The sequence below is a fragment of the Scyliorhinus torazame genome, chromosome 2 (genome assembly GCF_047496885.1).
Source record: "Scyliorhinus torazame isolate Kashiwa2021f chromosome 2, sScyTor2.1, whole genome shotgun sequence".
Lineage (NCBI taxonomy): Eukaryota > Metazoa > Chordata > Chondrichthyes > Carcharhiniformes > Scyliorhinidae > Scyliorhinus > Scyliorhinus torazame.
This window is the reverse complement of record NC_092708.1, coordinates 379,702,314-379,720,461: the sequence shown is the minus strand read 5'-3', so window position 1 is coordinate 379,720,461 and position 18,148 is coordinate 379,702,314. Positions and strand designations below refer to the sequence as shown.

Genomic DNA, 18,148 nt, shown 5'->3' with positions numbered 1-18,148 from the left:
GCCACATCGAGGGATGCCGCCAGGGCCCGAGCTTCTGTACGTCCCAGAGATTCTTTCTCCAGAAGCCTTTGGCGGATCTGGGAAGAGGCCAAACCTGCCACATACGCATCGCGGACCAGGAGCTCTGTGTGTTCACTCGCTGTTACCGCTGGGCAGTTGCAGTTTCGACCCAGGATCTGCAGGGCGTTATAAAACTCGTCCAGCGATTCCCCCGGAAATTGCCGTCATGTGGCGAGCTGGTAGCGAGCAAAAACCTGGTTGGCGGGCCGGATGTAGATATCCTTCAGCGCGGCGATGGCACCGGTGAAACCGTCCTCGTCCTCGATAAGGGAGTAGACGTCAGGACTCACCCTGGAATAGAGGACCTGCATCTTTTGTTCGTCAGTCGGTGTGCCGGGGGCCGTTCGGAGGTAGCCCTCAAAGCATGCCATCCAGTGCTTGAAGATAGAGGCCGAGTTAGCTGCTTGGGGTGCGATGTGTAGGCACTCTGGGGAGATTCGGAGCTCCATGTTCCCACGTCGCTTTCTTCAATTTAAATTCTGCTTAATAAATTGTAGCACCGTCAATATGACGCGAGGCAGGTTGAGGTAATGTCAATTGAAGGCTTAATTAAGCAGAACTTTATCCCCAGCAGCGTGGTTACAGAATGCAGCTGCTGAGGGAAATGGAGGGAAAAACTGGGTTCTTATACCGGCATTTCTGGGTGGAGTCCAGTAGGTGGCAGATCCTATCAGGACCTGGCATCCCTCCACCAATAGCCTGTCGATATGTGGTGTACCGTATTACCCCTAATACATACCACCATATTACTCATCTGTGGTATCCTCCTCTACAGCTCTCTGCCAATTTAATGTCTTGTCAATTACATTGTTACGGTTAAGAGAAACAGGATATTAATGGTCTTTGAGCACAGATAAATAGGGGAGGGGCCGCAGGGGCTCAGGTGCATCCTCACACCTGGAAATTATATTTTAGTTCAGTTCATTAAGTTTCCAGTTGACAGTTTGTTTTAGTTACACTGCGCCACCAGGGACTATCACCCTATCATCTTTGTTTAATTTATTGATATTTGTGTTCTATTTAAAAGAGAATAAATAGGGGATTCACGGCAGGTGGCTTTGGAAAGGGAGCATGCGGTGTCCACTGGCGCACTTCAAGCATCCTGTGAGCGATGGGCACTGCGGGGGCTGAGGTGCATCATCACTGCCGGGAATGATATTTTAGTTTGATTAGTTAAGTTGCTTTTTATATTTTGTTTTAGTTACACTGCCCCACCAGGGGACTGTCACCCCTTCTCATTTCTGTGTAATTTATTGATCATTTGTCATATTCAAAAGAGTATAAATAGGGGATATCTGGGACATTGGGTTGTGTTTGAGGAGAGCTTTGAGACTGAATTAAACTCTCTCAATAAAGCAAGGCTCTTGTGTCTTGGTTTCTTTTTTATTAAAGACAATTTTATTGAGATATTTTTTGGCGTATAACACAATGACAATGTATAGTACTGTGCAAAAAGGAAAAGCAAGTAACGCATAGTACAAACCACAACTCTGTTCTCGCAAGGTTGTGTTTGGTTTCTGCTTCACCAATGAGCTTGGATCCTATTAACACCAAGGTATTTCACATGACACTCAGCCACGTAAAGAGATATTAAGTGATATTGTTACCTTTATCAAAGAGGTAGATTTCAAGGAGCGTCTTAAAGAAGAGAAATATTAGGGCAGAGAAATCTCAGAAACCCTATGGTGCAGTAAGAGGCCCATTGAGTCTACACTGACCCTGTGAAAGGGCACTGTAACTAGGCCCACTCTCCCACAACCCCAACTAACCTTTGGACAGTAAGGGGCAATTCAACGTGGCCAGTCCACCTAATCTGCACATCTTTGGACGGTGGGAGGAAACCAGAGCACCCGGAGGAAACCCACGCACACACGGGGAGAACGTGCAGACTCCTCACCCACAGTCACCCGAGGCTGGAATCGAACCCGGGTGAGGCAGCTGTGCTAAACACTGTGGAATAAAGAATATCAGAGCCCAGAGCTTGGGCAGCTTACGGCATTGCTGGGTGGTGGTACGATGAACGTAGGGGATGCAGAAAAGGGCAGAATTGGATTAGTGCAGGATATTGGAAGCTCATTGGAACGTTGCCTGAGTGAAAGGGCGAGGCCATGGAGAGATTTAAAAACCAGTGTGAGGAAACAGGCTTTTCCTGACCTCAGTTGAAGATTTTAGCATTGTCAGTCCTTCGAGTCATGGGATTGGGTTGAGGTATTCGGAGGGCAGCTGGTAACTGAGAGTGGGGGGGGGGATTCAAACCCTAGCATGAAGCAGTGCCTTAGAGGAGGGGCACAGTAAGACGTCTTACAACGCCAGGTTAAAGTCCAACAGGTTTGTTTCAAACACTAGCTTTCGGAGCACTGCTCCTTCCTCAGGTATCAGAGCTGTGCTCCGAAAGCTAGTGATTCCAAACAAACCTGTTGGACTTTAACCTGGTGTTGTAAGACTTCTTACTGTGCTCACCCCCAGTCCAACGCCGGCATTTCCACATCTTAGAAGAGGGGAGACGAGAAATAAGAAGACACAAGTTTTGAAATATTATTTGAAAACGTGAAGGATTTCTGAAGCGTTTTCCCCTGCCTCTCTGTTCTTTGCAGACCATTTCTTCACAGGAGATGGAGCTTATCGATCAGGAGAGGGATATTATCAGATCACAGGCAGGTTGGATGATGTCATCAACATCAGTGGTCACAGGCTGGGCACAGCAGAGATCGAAGGGGCTGTGGTAAGCGAAACAAGATAGAGGGCTGATGTTTACTATTGCTGTGTATATTTTTTAAATTTCCGGATATGGGCACCCTCCAGGCCAGCGTTTACGGCCCGTCTCTAGATGCCCTGTGTGGTGGCGGTGAACCTATCTGATACCTGCTCCTCGGCCATTTCAGAGGGACGTTGTGATGGCCCATTGATGGCGATGGACTCTTAGTCACATGTCAGCCAGCGTAAAGTCAACCGTTTTCCTGAAGGACAGTGGTGACCTCTCCTTTTCCCTCCCTAACAGCACTCACGCCCCACAGCCTGCGGTCGGTTCACAAAGCTGACTCATCATCACCTTCTTGAGGGCAATTAGGGATGGGCAATAAATGCTGTTCTATCCAGCGACGCCCACGCCCCACGATTGTTTTGAAGAAACAGTCCTTTTACTTTCGACCTTCAATTATTTTTTTTAAATCCAAACTTTCAAGCTGGGCCTGGTGGGACTTGAACTCATACAGTGCGGATTCCAGTGTGAGGCAATGGCACATTTTCACCAGTGTTTGGTTTGGGGGGGGGGGGGGGGGGGGGGGGGAGGTGTCTTCTCTTTTCCCCAATCGAGAGAGGCCTGAGTTTAACATAAATGGGGCCATTTTATGCGCCTAGACTGGACACATTGGTAACCAATTCAGCAGGACAGAGGCCTGTGCCCCAAATGACTTTCTGGCCATTGCCACCTTGGTTGGGGTCTTTCTGTCGATGGTCCGTCCCGGTGGCTGCCTGAAATAAATAAAGGCTTAATTTTAAAATTGAACGGAGGCGCCTGCGCCCATTCTGGGATGACTACATTTATTCACCCTCGACGGTGCTTGTTATGTCCAGGCCTCGAGCTGCCCTAAATCGAGACTGTTTAATCCGACGATCAAATTAAACCACTGACCCCATATTTCTCTGAACTTTCAGAATCAACATCGGGCTGTGGCGGAATCTGCGGCAATCGGATGTGCCCATGAATTCAAGGGGGAAGGCAAGAGCATCATTTTGGCTTCTTTTGAGAAACACAAAATAGGATGAGTAGCTGCCACGAGTGATGAGTGCAGGCGTTCTCCCTTTCGAAGTTCACACGTGACCCGGGACTGAAGTCATTGCCTTCAGAAGAGGGGAGAAGTGGTGTTGGAATGAGAAAACTCTGAACGTCCTCCCCCCGGCTATGTCTCCCCTCTCACAAACCCAACATCCTGACACTCCTGCCTCAATCAGGACTGGATCCAGTTTCGCTTTTCAATCTGTCTGCCTATTTCAGAAGTCCGTGCCATGGAGTCCAAGCAAATAACCCAAATATTCTTGCTTATTTTCTCAGGGTCCTACGTCTTCATTGTTTTAAAGGAGGGAATCGACATTGCGGAGGACACCATCAATAAGGAACTCAAAGACATTGTGTCTCAGAAGATTGCCAAATATGCGGCTCCTGATCATATCCAGGTAGTGAGCTGGTCTGGTGTGTATCCAAATTTCTTTGTGTCCACTGAAGGAAATGGACAGGATTGAGGCTGGCTCCAGAGATATCCACCCAACAATGTTCCTAATTCACACACTCCTTGATTACATGGGACTGTCCATGAAGAACACCCATGGAATGTCCATGACACCTGGAGCTCAGCAGCCTGGAGAGGTCATGCATTGATTGTCCAGGTACCTCAGAGTATCATGGCCCAGATAGTGTCTCTGTTCCCCACGGGTGAAGCTTTCAATCCAAGACATGTCACAGGAATGGAAGAAATGCTTTAAAAGGATAGTGCACCAGGATGGATGAAAAAGCAGATGGCCAATTAATTGCCTTTTGTCAGTCACATACACTTCGTAGCACACAGATCAAGACGACCATTAGAAACCCCTTCAGTACTTCAGTGAGCAAATATATTGTGTAGCTTAAGACCCCTCACCCCCCTCAATGATGGCAGACCCCAGCAAATGAGTGCAAAAAGCAAGGCTGAAGCATTTGCAACCACCTCCAGCCAAAAGAGCTGAGTGGATGCTTCATTTTACCCTCCTCTTGAGCTCCCCAGCATCACAGGTGCCAGTGTTTCATCAATTTGATTCACTCCCCCTGATATGGCTAAGAGTACGGGATACTATAAAGGCTTGGGGCCTTGACACGTTCCAGCAATAGTACTGAAGAACTAGCTGTGTCCCTGGCCAAGTTGCTCCAATACAGCTACAACACTGGCACCTACCCAGCATGGTGGAAAATTGCCCCAAGTACATCCTCAGGATTGCTTGTCCAGTGATGTAGCCTAGGCCTCAGGGTTGCTTGTCCAGTGATGTAGTATAGGCCTCAGGATTGCTCGTCCAGTGATGTAACTGCAATCTCACTGTTCTCACACTTCCTCAGTGATGTCCACACACACACTCGGAAACACTGAACCTAAATCTTTCCTGCATTTCAGATTGTGAAAAGACTCCCCAAGACCCGCTCCGGAAAGATAATGCGTCGAGTGCTGAGGAAGATTGTGGAGAATAGAATCGATGAGCTCGGTGACCTTACCACCTTGGACGATCATACGGCTGTGGAGGAAATCGTCGCCGGGCACGAGACGATCCTGGAAAAAGAAGCTAAAGATTAACGGGAAGTTGTGGAGTGAGGTTCTTAAATAGAGGCAGTTTTTATTTTTGTAAAATTTAATTTAGATCCAACACATTGTGACCAAATTGACCCCTTGCTCTGTACAAATAAAAGCCAATTGTTGCGGATGCTGGAATCTGAAACCAAAGACTGGAAAATCTCAGCGGGTCTGGCGGCATCTGTAGGGAGAGAAAAGAGCGAACGTTTCAAGTCTGGATGACCCTTTGTCAAAACCCTTTGCTCTTAACAACTGCCAGTGCTGGGAGTTATCGTCCGGAATGGTGCTGAATTTCTTTATGACGCCTCTACAGTTAAGCACTCTCAATGAGGGTTTACAGTAGAACAGCCACCCCTGAGGGATAATTGCAGACACCCACGAACCAGAGGAGAGACTGTGGAACAAACTGAGGAACAATGTGTTGGCTATGGCCCTCACCATGAATAATACACTGTGTCCAGCAGGGGGCAATCCCAGGGCCCAGACTGACTATTCTTACACAATGTCCCTTATGTAATTGTGAGCAAATTGTCCAGATCTTTGAAGATATTGAGAGGACCGTGGGTTACATTTCAGAAACGGCCTCCCTGACCAACTGTTGTGGATTTCAGAGAGAGAAAGCTATTTGTTTAGCATTTTACTGTTCCCCTTGAGTCTCAACAAGACCTACCAAGCTGTATTTATCTAATTGATTTTTTTTTACACATTAGTTCCTTCAAACATAGAAAGTGCGTGCCATGATTAAAAATCAGGAACACCTCACAAACAAAAATATAAAGAAACAGTTGACACCTCAACAGTCCAGGGTGCGACAGGAGAGTGCCGGTCCAATTCCTCTTGTTGAGCTTGCTCTGGCATGCGGAAGTAAAGTCGTCATAGTCCCAGACGACCATAGGCTGTTTTCCTCTTTGAGGAGGAGAGCTGACCGGTGGCGATTTAACCCGAGGATCACCACGCCTCAGGTGAGGTTGAGAAGATGGGGCCTCCATGAATGACCTCAGCTGGTCCGGGAATTGAACCTGCGCTGTTGGCCTTGCTTTGCATCACAAACCAGCCAGCCAGCCAACTGATCTAAACTGGCTCCCTGCTGGTGTGCATGTACACTGCAGGAAGCATTTATTGAACCAAATAGATCATTTCTTATAATTTAGTTTTTTCTAATATAAATTTAGAGTATCCAATTCATTTTTCCAATTAAGGGGCAATTTACGGTGGCTACTCCACCGAGCCTGCACATCTTTGGGTTGTGGGGGCGGAACCCACGCAGACACGGGGAGAATGTGCAAACTCCACACTTTCTTCTGGACATCAAACCTGGGACCCTGGAGCTGTGAAGCAATTGTGCTATCCACAATGCTACCGTGCTGGGTAGAGTGTTCATTCGAAAAATCGGTGCAGACTTGATGGGCTGAATGGTGTCCGTACTGATGGGATTCTAAGACTTAAAAGTTCCTCTAAAAAGGTGTTTTTAATATTGTGGGCAGTGTGAATTCTAAGCAGTGAGAGATCGGGGCCTCACACAGCAACAACAACAACTGTTGTTTATACAGCACCTTTGAAAGTAATAAAACATCTTGAGGTGCTTCACAAGGGCATTATAAAACAGTCAGAAGTTTTACAACACCAGGTTAAAGTCCAACAGGTTTGTTTCAATGTCACTCGCTTTCGGAGCGCTGCTCCTTCCTCAGGTGAATGAAGAGGTATGTTCCAGAAACATATATATAGACAGATTCAAAGATGCCAGACAATGCTTGGAATGCGAGCATTAGCAGGTGATTAAATCTTTACAGATCCAGAGAAGGGGTAACCCCAGGTTAAAGAGGTGTGAACTGTGTCAAGCCAGGACAGTTGGTAGGATTTCGCAGGCCAGATGGTGGGGGATGAATGTAATGCGACATGAATCCCAGGTCCCGGTTGAGGCCGCACTCATGTGTGCGGAACTTGGCTGTAAGCTTCTGCTCGGCGATTCTGCGTTGTCGCGCGCCCTGAAGGCCGCCTTGGAGAATGCTTACCCGGAGATCAGAGGCTGAATGCCCTTGACTGCTGAAGTGTTCCCCGACTGGAAGGGAACATTCCTGCCTGGTGATTGTCGCACGATGTCCGTTCATTCGTTGTCGCAGCGTCTGCATGGTCTCGCCAATGTACCACGCTTCGGGACATCCTTTCCTGCAGCGTATGAGGTAGACAACGTTGGCCGAGTCGCACGAGTATGTACCGCGTACCTGGTGGGTGGTGTTCTCACGTGTAATGGTGGTATCCATGTCGATGATCTGGCACGTCTTGCAGAAATTGCCATGGCAGGGTTGTGTGGTGTCGTGGTCACTGTTCTGAAGGCTGGGTAGTTTGCTGCAAACAATGGTCTGTTTGAGGTTGCGCGGTTGTTTGAAGGCAAGTAGTGGGGGTGTGGGGATGACCTTGGCAAGATGTTCATCTTCATCGATGACGTGTTGAAGGCTGTGAAGAAGATGTTGTAGTTTCTCCGCTCCGGGAAAGTACTGGATAAAACAAAACATGGCAGCAAGCCACATGATCTCAGGTGACCAAAAGTTTGTTCAAGGAGCAGGTTTTAAGGAGTGTCTTATGAGAGGAAAGTGAGATAGAGAGAGGGAGAAAGATATGGATGGGGGTATTTCAAAGTTTAGAGCCCAGGCAACTGGAAGGGTGACTGATTTTGGTCGAATGAAATAAGGGACACTTCACTGAATCCTCAAGAATAGGGGAGGGGGATGGGTAGGTGTGGCCCAACCTGCGAGACGGGGATGTGTAGGGGTGTAGTGATGTCATGGTTGTGTCGTAATTCACCCACTGACCACTAGGAGTCTCTTGAGTATATAAGTGAATGTTAGAAATGAAAATCGCTTATTGTCACAAGTAGGCTTCAAATGAAGTTACCGTGAAAAGCCCCGAGTCGCCACATTCCGGCGCCTGTTCGGGGAGGCTGGTACGGGAATTGAACCCGCGCTGCTGGCCTTGCTCTGCTTTACAAGTCAGCTATTTAGCCCACTGTGCTAAACCAGTCCGTCAGGTGACCTCAGACTGACTCGGGAGCTGGGAGAGAGCTTGCGTGTGCATGATCTTAATAATAATAAATCATCTTTATTGTCACAAGTAGGCTTACATCAACACTGCAATGAAGTTACTGTGAAAAGCCCCTAGTCGCCACACTCCAGCTCCTGTTCGGGTACACAGAGGGAGAATTCAGAATTCTCAGCTGGTTCGGGAATTGAACCCGGGCCTTGTTCTGCCTCACAAACCAGCAGCCTGATTAGTAAGTTTGCAGACGACACAAAGGTTGTTGGAATTGCGGATAGCGATGAGGACTGTCAGAGGTTACAGCAGGATTTAGATCGTTTGGAGACTTGGGCGGAGAGATGGCAGATGGAGTTTAATCTGGACAAATGTGAGGTAATGCATTTTGGAAGGTCTAATGCAGGTAGGGAATATACAGTGAATGGTAGAACCCTCAGAGTATTGAAAGTCAGAGAGATCTAGGTGTACAGGTCCACAGGTCACTGAAAGGGGCAACACAGGTGGAGAAGGTAGTCAAGAAGGCATACGGCATGCTTGCCTTCATTGGCCGGGGCATTGAGTATAAGAATTGGCAAGTCATGTTGCAGCTGTATCGAACGTTAGTTAGGCCACACTTGGAGTATAGTGTTCAATTCTGGTCGCCACACTACCAGAAGGATGTGAAGGCTTTAGAGAGGGTGCAGAAGAGATTTACCAGGATGTTGCCTGGTATGGAGGGCATTAGGTATGAGGAGCGGTTGAATAAACTCGGTTTGTTCTCACTGGAACGACAGAGGTTGAGGGGCGACCTGATAGAGGTCTACAAAATTATGAGGGGCATAGACAGAGTGGAGAGTCAGAGGCTTTTCCCCAGGGTAGAGGGATCAATTACTAGGAGGCATAGGTTTGAGGTGCGAGGGGCAAGGTTTAGAGTAGATGCACGAGGCAAGTTTTTTACACAGAGGGTAGAGGGTGCCTGGAACCTGCTGCCAGAGGTGGTGGTGGAAGCAGGGACGATAGTGACAATTAAGGGGCATCTTGACAAATACATGAATAGGATGGGAATAGAGGGATATGGACCCAGGAAGTGTAGAAGATTTAGTTGGGCAGCATGGTCGGCACGGGCTTGGAGGGCCGAAGGGCCTGTTCCTGTGCAGTACTTTTCTTTGTTCTTTGTTCTAGCCCACTGAGCTAAACCAGCTGGAGCAGTGCAGCAAGCTGAGGGAGGGCATGTGCACATGTTTGGCTCACAAGTTGTCCAGTCACCTTTCACACAGATGCTTTATATGAAAAATCATTCTTGGGCGTTGTGTGGGCATTGCCAGTAAGGCTGACACTTGTTGCCCACCCCTCATGCCCCAGAGAAGGTGATGGTGGGATATCATCCTCGGCAACAACTGCTGCATTTTGATTTAGCTGAGTGACATTAGCCACTACAGCAAGTCATTAAGCGTAAACCACGCTGTCGCAGGACGGGAGATACGTACAGGCTAAACTGGGTAAGAAACAGCAGATTTCCTTTCCTCAAAGGACATTACGGAACCAGTTAGGCTATTCGGCCCATTGAGTCTGCACTACCCTCTGAAAGAGCACCCTATCTCGCCCCACTCACCCTCCCTATCCCCGTAACCCCACCTAACCTACACATTGTTGGACCCTAAAGGGCAATTTAGCATGGCCAATCCACCTAATCCACAAATATTTGGCTAAATAGTCCAATAACATATCCTTGAAAGAAGAGATGGAAGGAGCTGAGCACTTTGAGATGTTTAGACATGACTGAGCTCTAGAATCATTACCTGGGTTCGGGTAGACAGGTGTACTCTCAAACAGCACTGTGGTTCCTCCATGGCACAGAGGCCCATACACAACATAGCTGTGACCAGTGATCCAACCAATGTCCGCAACACAGCCAAACACATCGCCATCATGGTAATCGAACACATACTGGAGAGAGAGAAAGACAAAATGAGGCCACATTGCAATTACAGATCATTATGGATCATCACAGGTTCTGTTGACGGCTGACCGGATGTTAAAACTATCCCAATCAGTTTTTTTGGTTTGGATTGATCCTCCCTCCCCGCAATGAGAACAGTTCTTTAGTGGTTACCACTGCTGCCTCACAGTCCTCGGGACCCAGGTTCAATTCCGGTCTCGGGTGACTGTGTGGAATTTGCACTTTCTCCCCGTGTGTGCGTGGGTTTCCTCCGGGTGCTCTGGTTTCCTCCCACAGTCCAAAGATGTGCAGGTTAGGTGGGCTGGCCAGGCTAAATTGTCCCTTAGTGTCCAAAAGGTTATGGAGAGAGGGTGGAAGCGTGGATTTAAGTAGGGTGCTCTTTCCAAGGGCCGGTGCAGACTCGATGGGCGGAATGGCCTCCTTTTGCACTGTAAATTCTATGATTCTATGATAATCTATGAACTTTCCCCAAAACGTTCTGGTTTTGAAAAACGGATGTGTTTTGGTTGCTTGCACTCTCCTCACAAGCACCTGGGGCGGGATTCTCCGGGAATTGGCGGGACGGGCAGAAACGGCGCAGTGGAGTGGCGGGAACCACTCTGGAGTCGGACCGCCCCAAAGGTGCGGAGTGGTTTGCGCCCGGCCGGCCAGCGTGGAAGGCCTTTGGCGCCGCAGCGGGGTTCACCTTCGCGCCGGCCATTGCGGAGGCTTAGACGGCCGGCACGTAGGAATAGAGTGCCCCCATGGCACAGGCCCACATGCGGAACGGTGGGCCCCGACCGCGGGCCAGGCGACCGTGGGGCACCCCGGGGACCAGATCCCCCCCGAGGACCCCGGAGGCCGGCCACGGAGCTGGGTCCCGCCGGTAGGGACCTACCTTGATTTACGCCGGCGGGACCCAGCAAAAACAGGTGGTAACGTGGCCCATCGCGGGCCGGAGAATCGCCCGGGGGGAGGCCGCCAACCGGCACAGCGCAATTCCCGCCCCCGCCAGATCTCCGGCGCCGGCGGGATTCACGCCGCCCCCCCCTCCCCGGCGATTCTCCGACCTGGCGGGGGGGTCGGAGAGTCCCGCCCCTTGAGTCAGAACAAACTGCTTTCATTTTCTCTGTGATGTATATACTTAAATATATTTCATAGAACCACAGAATAGTACAGGAGGAGGCCATTCAGCCCATCAAGTCTGCGCCGACAATTTGAGGAGAAATCCAGTTCATCCCACTCTCCCATTCTTTCCCGATACTCCTGCAATTGTTTTCCCTTCAGGTGTTTGTTCAATTCCCTTTGGAAACTACCATTGAATCTGCCGCCACATCAGGCAGTGCATTGCGAATCCCAACCGCTCATTGTCACTGCTACTGAATCACCTCAAATCCCTGTCAGATAGTTAGTCACCTTTCAGACATGGGCTAAATGGGCCAGTGAAGAGGGCAAAAGTGTTCGCGCATCTTAGGGCTTTCAAGGTCTAAGGTTCCACTCAGGGCTAGATACTAAGACCAGGGGGGTCGCGATTCTGGTGAACAAGCGGGTGCAGTTTGCGGTGGGGAGTATTGTTTCGGATGGGGGAGGTCGCTACGTTATGGTTAGTGGTAAGCTGGAAAGGAGGAAGGTGGTCCTGGTCAACATATATGCGCCAAACTGGGATGATGCGGATTTCATAAAGAGGGTGCTGGGGAAGATACCCGACCTGGATTCCCACAAGCTGGTTATGGGAGGGGATTTCAATACAGTTATGGATCCAGGCCTGGACCGGTCGTGCTCAAGAACGGGCAGAGTGTCAGCAATGGGAAAAGAGCTGAGGGAGTTCATGGAGCAGATGGGGGGGGTCGACCATTGGAGGTTTAAAATGCCGACAGGGAAGGAGTTCTCCTTTTTCCTGCACGTCCATAGGGTCTACTCCCAGATCGATTTTGCTATACTGAGTAGGGATCTACTGACAGGGGTGGTGGATGCGCAGTATTCGGCAATCACCATTTCCGACCATGCCCCGCATTGGGTCGAGCTACAGGTGAGTGAAGAGAGCTTCCAGCGCCCGCAGTGGAGGCTGGATGTGGGGCTGCTGGCGGATGAGGGTGTGTGCAAGAAGGTGAGGAAGTGTATACAAAACTACCTGCAGGTACGGGGGAAGTCTCAGCAGCGGTGGTGTGGGAGGCGCTCAAGGCAGTGCTGAGAGGGGAGCTGATTTCAATCCGGGCTCATAGGGACAAGACGGGCAGGGCAGAGACGGACCGACTGTTAGCAGAGATCCTGCAGATTGACAGGAGCTATGCTGGGACCCCGAGTGCGGAGCTCTTGAGGGAACGGAGGAGGCTGCAGGCGGAGTTTGGGGTGGTGTCCACGGGTAAGGCAGTGGAGCAGCTCAGAAAGGCGAGGGATGCGGTATATGAACATGGAGAGAAAGCCAGCAGGATGCTGGCTCAGCAGCTCAGAAAGAGGGAGGCGGCTAGGGCAATAGGTAAAGTGGTGGATGGAGGTGGTAACTTGGTTGGGGATGCGGCGGGTGTGAACAGAGCTTTCAAGGACTTTTATAGCAAACTCGATAGCTCGGAGCCCCCCGCGGGGCTGGAGGGGATGAGATGCTTCTTAGACAGCCTGACATTCCCAAAAGTGGGCAAGGAGCTAGTAGAAGGGCTGGGCGTCCCAATCAGAGCGGAGGAGATATTAGAGGGCTTAAAGGCCATGCAGTCAGCTAAAGCCCCGGGGCCGGATGGGTACCCGGTAGAATTTTATAAAAACTTCTCCGGGATGTTGGGGCCGCTGCTGGTCAAGGTTTTTAATGAGGCAAGGGGCAGAGGGGTGTTGCCCCAGACCATGTCGCAGGCTACCATCTCCTTGATTTTAAAACGGGACAAGAACCCGGAGTCGTGAGGGTCTTATAGGTCGATCTCCCTTCTTAACGTGGATGCCAAACTGCTGGCAAAGCTTTTGGCTACTAGGATTGAGGATTGTGTGCCGAGTGTTATTAGGGAGGATCAAACAGGGTTCGTTAAAGGTAGGCAACTGGTGGGGAATACAAGAAGATTGCTCAATGTGATCGTGATGCCCCCAGAGGGAAAGGAGGTGGAGGTAGTGGTGGCAATGGACACTGAGAAGGCATTTGACCAGGTTGAGTGGGAATCCTTATGGGAGGTGCTGGGACGGTTTGGATTTGGGGTGGGTTTCATCGACTGGGTCAGGCTGCTATATCAGGTCCCGGAGGCGAGTGTGAGGACAAACAGGAAGACTTTCAACTATTTTAGACTGCACCGCGGGACGAGACAGGGGTGCCCCCTCTCCCCACTGCGTTAGCTATAGAGCCGCTGGCAATTGCTCTGAGGGCTTCAGAGGGTTGGAAGGGGCTGGTTCGGGGGGGGGGGGGGTGGGTGCTGGGTGGAGCATAGGGTTTCATTGTATGCAGATTACCTGCTTTTGTACGTTTCGGACCCGATGGCGGTGATGGACGGAATCATGGCTACCCTGGGGGAATTCGGCCACTAATTGGCCACTTATGATCCTCAATTGGGACAAGGGTGGGAGCTCTCCATCTGAGGCCTTGCCTGCCCTAGTGTAAACTCATTGTGAGGTCAGGATGGGAATCCTGTCCCTTCAATTTCCCACCTCGTTCCGCCCCGCCTAAAAACCCTCCCTGGGGTTAAAAATTAAATAAAATTCAGGCCTTTGTTTCTTTGTTCTGTAAAAAGAGGTAATGCTTGAAACGTAAACGCATTCTCCCGTACGCCCCTTCCTCAGAGGAAGGACTCTTCACTCTCTGACCACACTCTCCAATTCGACACAGAATCAATTCCTACATTTAAACATCTTCACAGGTTGCATGATGTCCCTCCACTTTCTTCCCCACTCCCCATCGTCACTGAAAAATAGATGCACCGTCCTTACTCGCATCTGAAACTTGGGTTATTTTTCCTCGTTCTGCTCTGAATCCTGTTCCCTCCAAATAATCTGAAGCTTCATTAAAGCTTTCCAGAGAAGAGGAAAGTATGGAGGCTTCCTTCATCCATGGGCCTGCCCACCCCTCCCCCCACCCCCATTCTCCAGCGACAAAGGAATTGGTCAGCCGGCCCCCTGCTGCTCTCACAAGTTCAGCAATATCTCCCCATCGCCCCTCCCCCAGCAGCAAACTAACTATTTCCAATGGTAAAGTAAGGGCAGGACAGCGTGTGGGTCATACAGACCAATCTCCCTGATTAACGTCGACACCAAGCTCCTGGCTAAAGTCTTGGCGCTTAAAACTGAGGACTGTGTCCCGGAGGTGATCGGGGACGACCAAACAGGGTTTGTTAAAGGCAGACAGCTGGTAGCCAACTTGAGAAGACGACTCAATGTGATCATCATGCCCCCGGGGGGCAGAGAGGTAGAGGCAGTGGTGGCAATGGATGCCGAGAAGGCCTTTGACCGGGTGGAGTGGGACTATTTCTGGGAGGTACTCGGACGGTTTGGGTTTCGGGGAGGGCTTTGTTGACTGGGTTAACTATTGTACCAGGCCCCAGAAGCTAGCGTGAGGACGAATAGGACAACATCAGAGGTCTTTAGACTACACCTGGGGACCAGACAGGGATGGCCACTCTCCCCGTTGCTGTTCGCACTGGCCATAGATCCTCTGGCGATTGCCCTGAGAGCTGCGAGAGGGTGGAAGGGAATGATTAGGGGAGGGGTGGAGCACAGGGTATCGCTGACGACCTGCTCCTGTACGTATTGGACCCGTTGGCTGGGATGGACAATAGGAATATTGAGAGAATTTGGCAGGTTTTCAGGGTACAAACTGAACATGACTACGGGTGAGATGTTTGTAGTGCAGGCGAGGGGCCAGGAGAACAGGTTGAAGGGGCTGCATTTAGGATGGTCGGAGAAAGTTTCCCAAACTTAGGGATACAGGTGGCGCGAGACTGGGGCAGGCTGCATAAGCTAAATTTGACTAGAGTGGTGGAGCAAATGAAGAGCGGGTTTAGGAGACGGGACGCACTCCCGCTATCACTTACGGGGAGAGTGCAGACGGTAAAGATGACAATCCTCCCAAGATTCCGGTTTATTTTTCAGTGCCTCCCGATTTTCATCCCGCGGTCCTTCTTCAAAAGGGTCAACAAGATTATTATGGGCTTTGTCTGGGCGGGAAAGCCCCCGCGGGTGAAGAAAGCGATGCTTGAGAGGAACCGTAGCGAGGGGGGGGCTGGCGCTGCCGAACCTCAGCAACTACTATGGGCGGCCAACATAGCCATGGTAAGGAATTGGATGGTGGGTACGGGGTCTATTTGGGGGCGAGTGGACGCGGCTTCGTGCAGGGGTACCAGTTTGGCAGCCCTGGTCGTAGCGGTGGCAGCCCTGCGGATTTGGGGCCAGTGGAGGAGGCATGTAGGGGAGGTGGGAGCATCGGTCTGGTCTCCAATATGTGACAACCACCGATTCGCCCCTGGGAGTATGGACGGTGGATTCCGAGCGTGGCGGCGGGCGGGGGTGGGAAGGATGGGCGATATGTTCCTGGGGGGGGGGGGGGGGGGGGGGCGGAGCTTCTCGAGCATGAAGGCCTTGGAGGAGAAATTCAGACTAGTAAGAGGGAATGACTTTCGGTACTTGCAAGTGCGTGACTTCATACGCAGACAGGTCCCATCCTGTCCGCGCCTCCCACCAAATGGGATCCAGGACAGAGTAGGCTCTAGGGGAGAGGTAGGAGAGGGGAAACTCTCGGATATTTACCGAGAACTTGTGAAAGGGGATGAGTCCCAGACAGAGGAACTGAAGCTCAAGTGGGAGGAGGAGCTCGGCGAGGAGATGGAGGAGGGGGTATGGGCGGAAGCCCCGAGTAGGGTAAATTCAACTGCAATATGTGCTAGGCTCAGCCTGATCCAGTTCAAGGTCGTCCACCGGGCCCACATGACGGTGGCCCGGATGAGTACATTTACTGGGGTGGAGGACAAGTGCGGGAGGGTCAGCGAATCACGTCCACATGTTCTGGGCATGCCCAAAACTTAGTAGATACTGGGAGGGGTTTGTGGGCGTCATGTCCCAGGTACTGAAAACTAGGGTGGCGATGAGTCCAGTGGTGGCAATTTTGGGGGTCTTGGAAGACCCGGGGGTCCGGGAGGAGAGGGAGGCCGACATCTTGGCCTTTGCTTCCCTGGTAGCCCGGCGACGTATATTGCTGGCATGGAGGGATTCAAAGCCCCCGAAGACCGAAGCATGGCTCTCGGACACGTCGAGCTTTTTGGGGCTGGAAAAAATTAAGTTCGCCATGAGAGGATCTGTATTAGGGTTCGCCCGAAGGTGGCAACCATTCATCGACTTCTTCGCGGGGAATTAAACGTCAGCAGGGGCGGGAGGGGGGTAGATTAGAGTAGAATGGAAGGGATAAATAGGCGGGTACTGTTTACGAGAGAGGTTTGGTCTTTTGCACTATGTTTCTCTTTTGGGTTGATATTTGCACATTACTGTAACTGTTTACAATGCCAAAAATACCTTAATAAAAAAAAAGTCAGCGCAGGACATCGCTGGAGTTACTCTCTAAGATACCACTCATTCAGCTTCCCCTCAACGAGTGACATTGACATAGTTCCTTCCGCTGGTGTTTGAGTTAACCCTTTACTCTACACAAGGTAAACCACAGACTCCTGAGCAGAGGCAGTTGTTCTCCGAGGCGCTGCCACTTGAGCACAGCATGAATACATAGACCCACACATAGAGCAACACGATGATCCAAAATGTAAGGAACCCTCTGACGGTGTCGCTTGATTTCTCCTGAATGTGTGTTAAATACTGAAACAGATTAAACTGAAGTGATTGAAAGTGTCAGTGGACAGAGTATAGGTGGGTTATAAAATTAACCCGCATCTGGGCCTGTCAAATATATTTGCTGTTCTGATATCGATGATGAGTAATTATTCTGAAGGTGTTGATGACGGCTCTATCAAGCAGCACTTGCTCAGCAATAACCTGCTCGCTGACACTCAGTTTGGTTCCACCAGGTCACTCAGCTCCTCACCCAATTACAGCCGCGATCCAAACAGGGACAAAAAAGCTGCACACAAGAGGAAACTGATATCATGGAAATTACAGTGCCAAAGGTGGCCATTCGGCCCATCGAGTCTGCACCGGCTCTTGGAAAGCACACCCCACTTAAGCCCACACCCCCACCCTATCCCCATAAACCAGTAACCCCATCTAACCTATGGGCAATTTTGCATGGCCAATCCACCGAACCTGCACATCTTTTGGGTTGTGGGGGCGAAACTCACGCAAACACAGGGAGAATGTGCAAACTCCACACGGATAATGACCAGAGCCGGGATTGAACCTGGGACCTCGGCGCCGTGAGGCAGCAGGGCTAACCCACTGTACTGCCCATTTATAAAGAGTTTGAATAACAATTCCCACCAATGGGAATGTGAAGGGTGAGGCAATGATTGTCACACTGACCCTTCAGTCTCATTTTTAGCACACATCTCCTCAAATAGTGGCCAAAATTATTCATCCATTACAAAACTTTCTTCTGGACATAGATTTCAAACCTCTCCCTGAATACCTGTGAAGTAAGAACCATTTCTACTGTAAATAAAACAAAAGTTGCTCCAACTGATTTTTCTTTTGCACATTTGTTTTCACTTTCAGCTTGATCGATGTTCTCTGGAATGAACCTTTAGCGGGGGAGGGGGGGGGGGGGGGGGGTCACTCCATCCCAGGAATGCAACTTTTTCTATGGTTTCCAGGTCCCCGCATCATAAAAGAAAAGGCGGGGTGCAAGGTTTGCGGAGATACTGGAATAGTGTGTGGCATATGGAGAATGGGCATGAATTTTAGTGTGATTGAGTCGAGAATTGTA

At 50.3% G+C, this 18,148-nt stretch overlaps 1 protein-coding gene across 1 annotated transcript in view; it reads left to right on the top strand.

The window, feature by feature from the left end:
- LOC140404763 (acetyl-coenzyme A synthetase 2-like, mitochondrial) overlaps nt 1-6,051 on the top strand; it is a 73,866-nt gene extending 67,815 nt beyond the window's left edge. The window contains exons 11-14 of the mRNA XM_072493483.1: nt 2,655-2,782; nt 3,715-3,778; nt 4,112-4,233; nt 5,199-6,051. Coding sequence (XP_072349584.1) covers nt 2,655-2,782; nt 3,715-3,778; nt 4,112-4,233; nt 5,199-5,375 — 491 coding nt within the window. The 3' untranslated portion in view covers nt 5,376-6,051. The remainder of the gene's footprint in view (nt 1-2,654; nt 2,783-3,714; nt 3,779-4,111; nt 4,234-5,198) is intronic.
- Nucleotides 6,052-18,148: the final 12,097 nt, after the last annotated feature.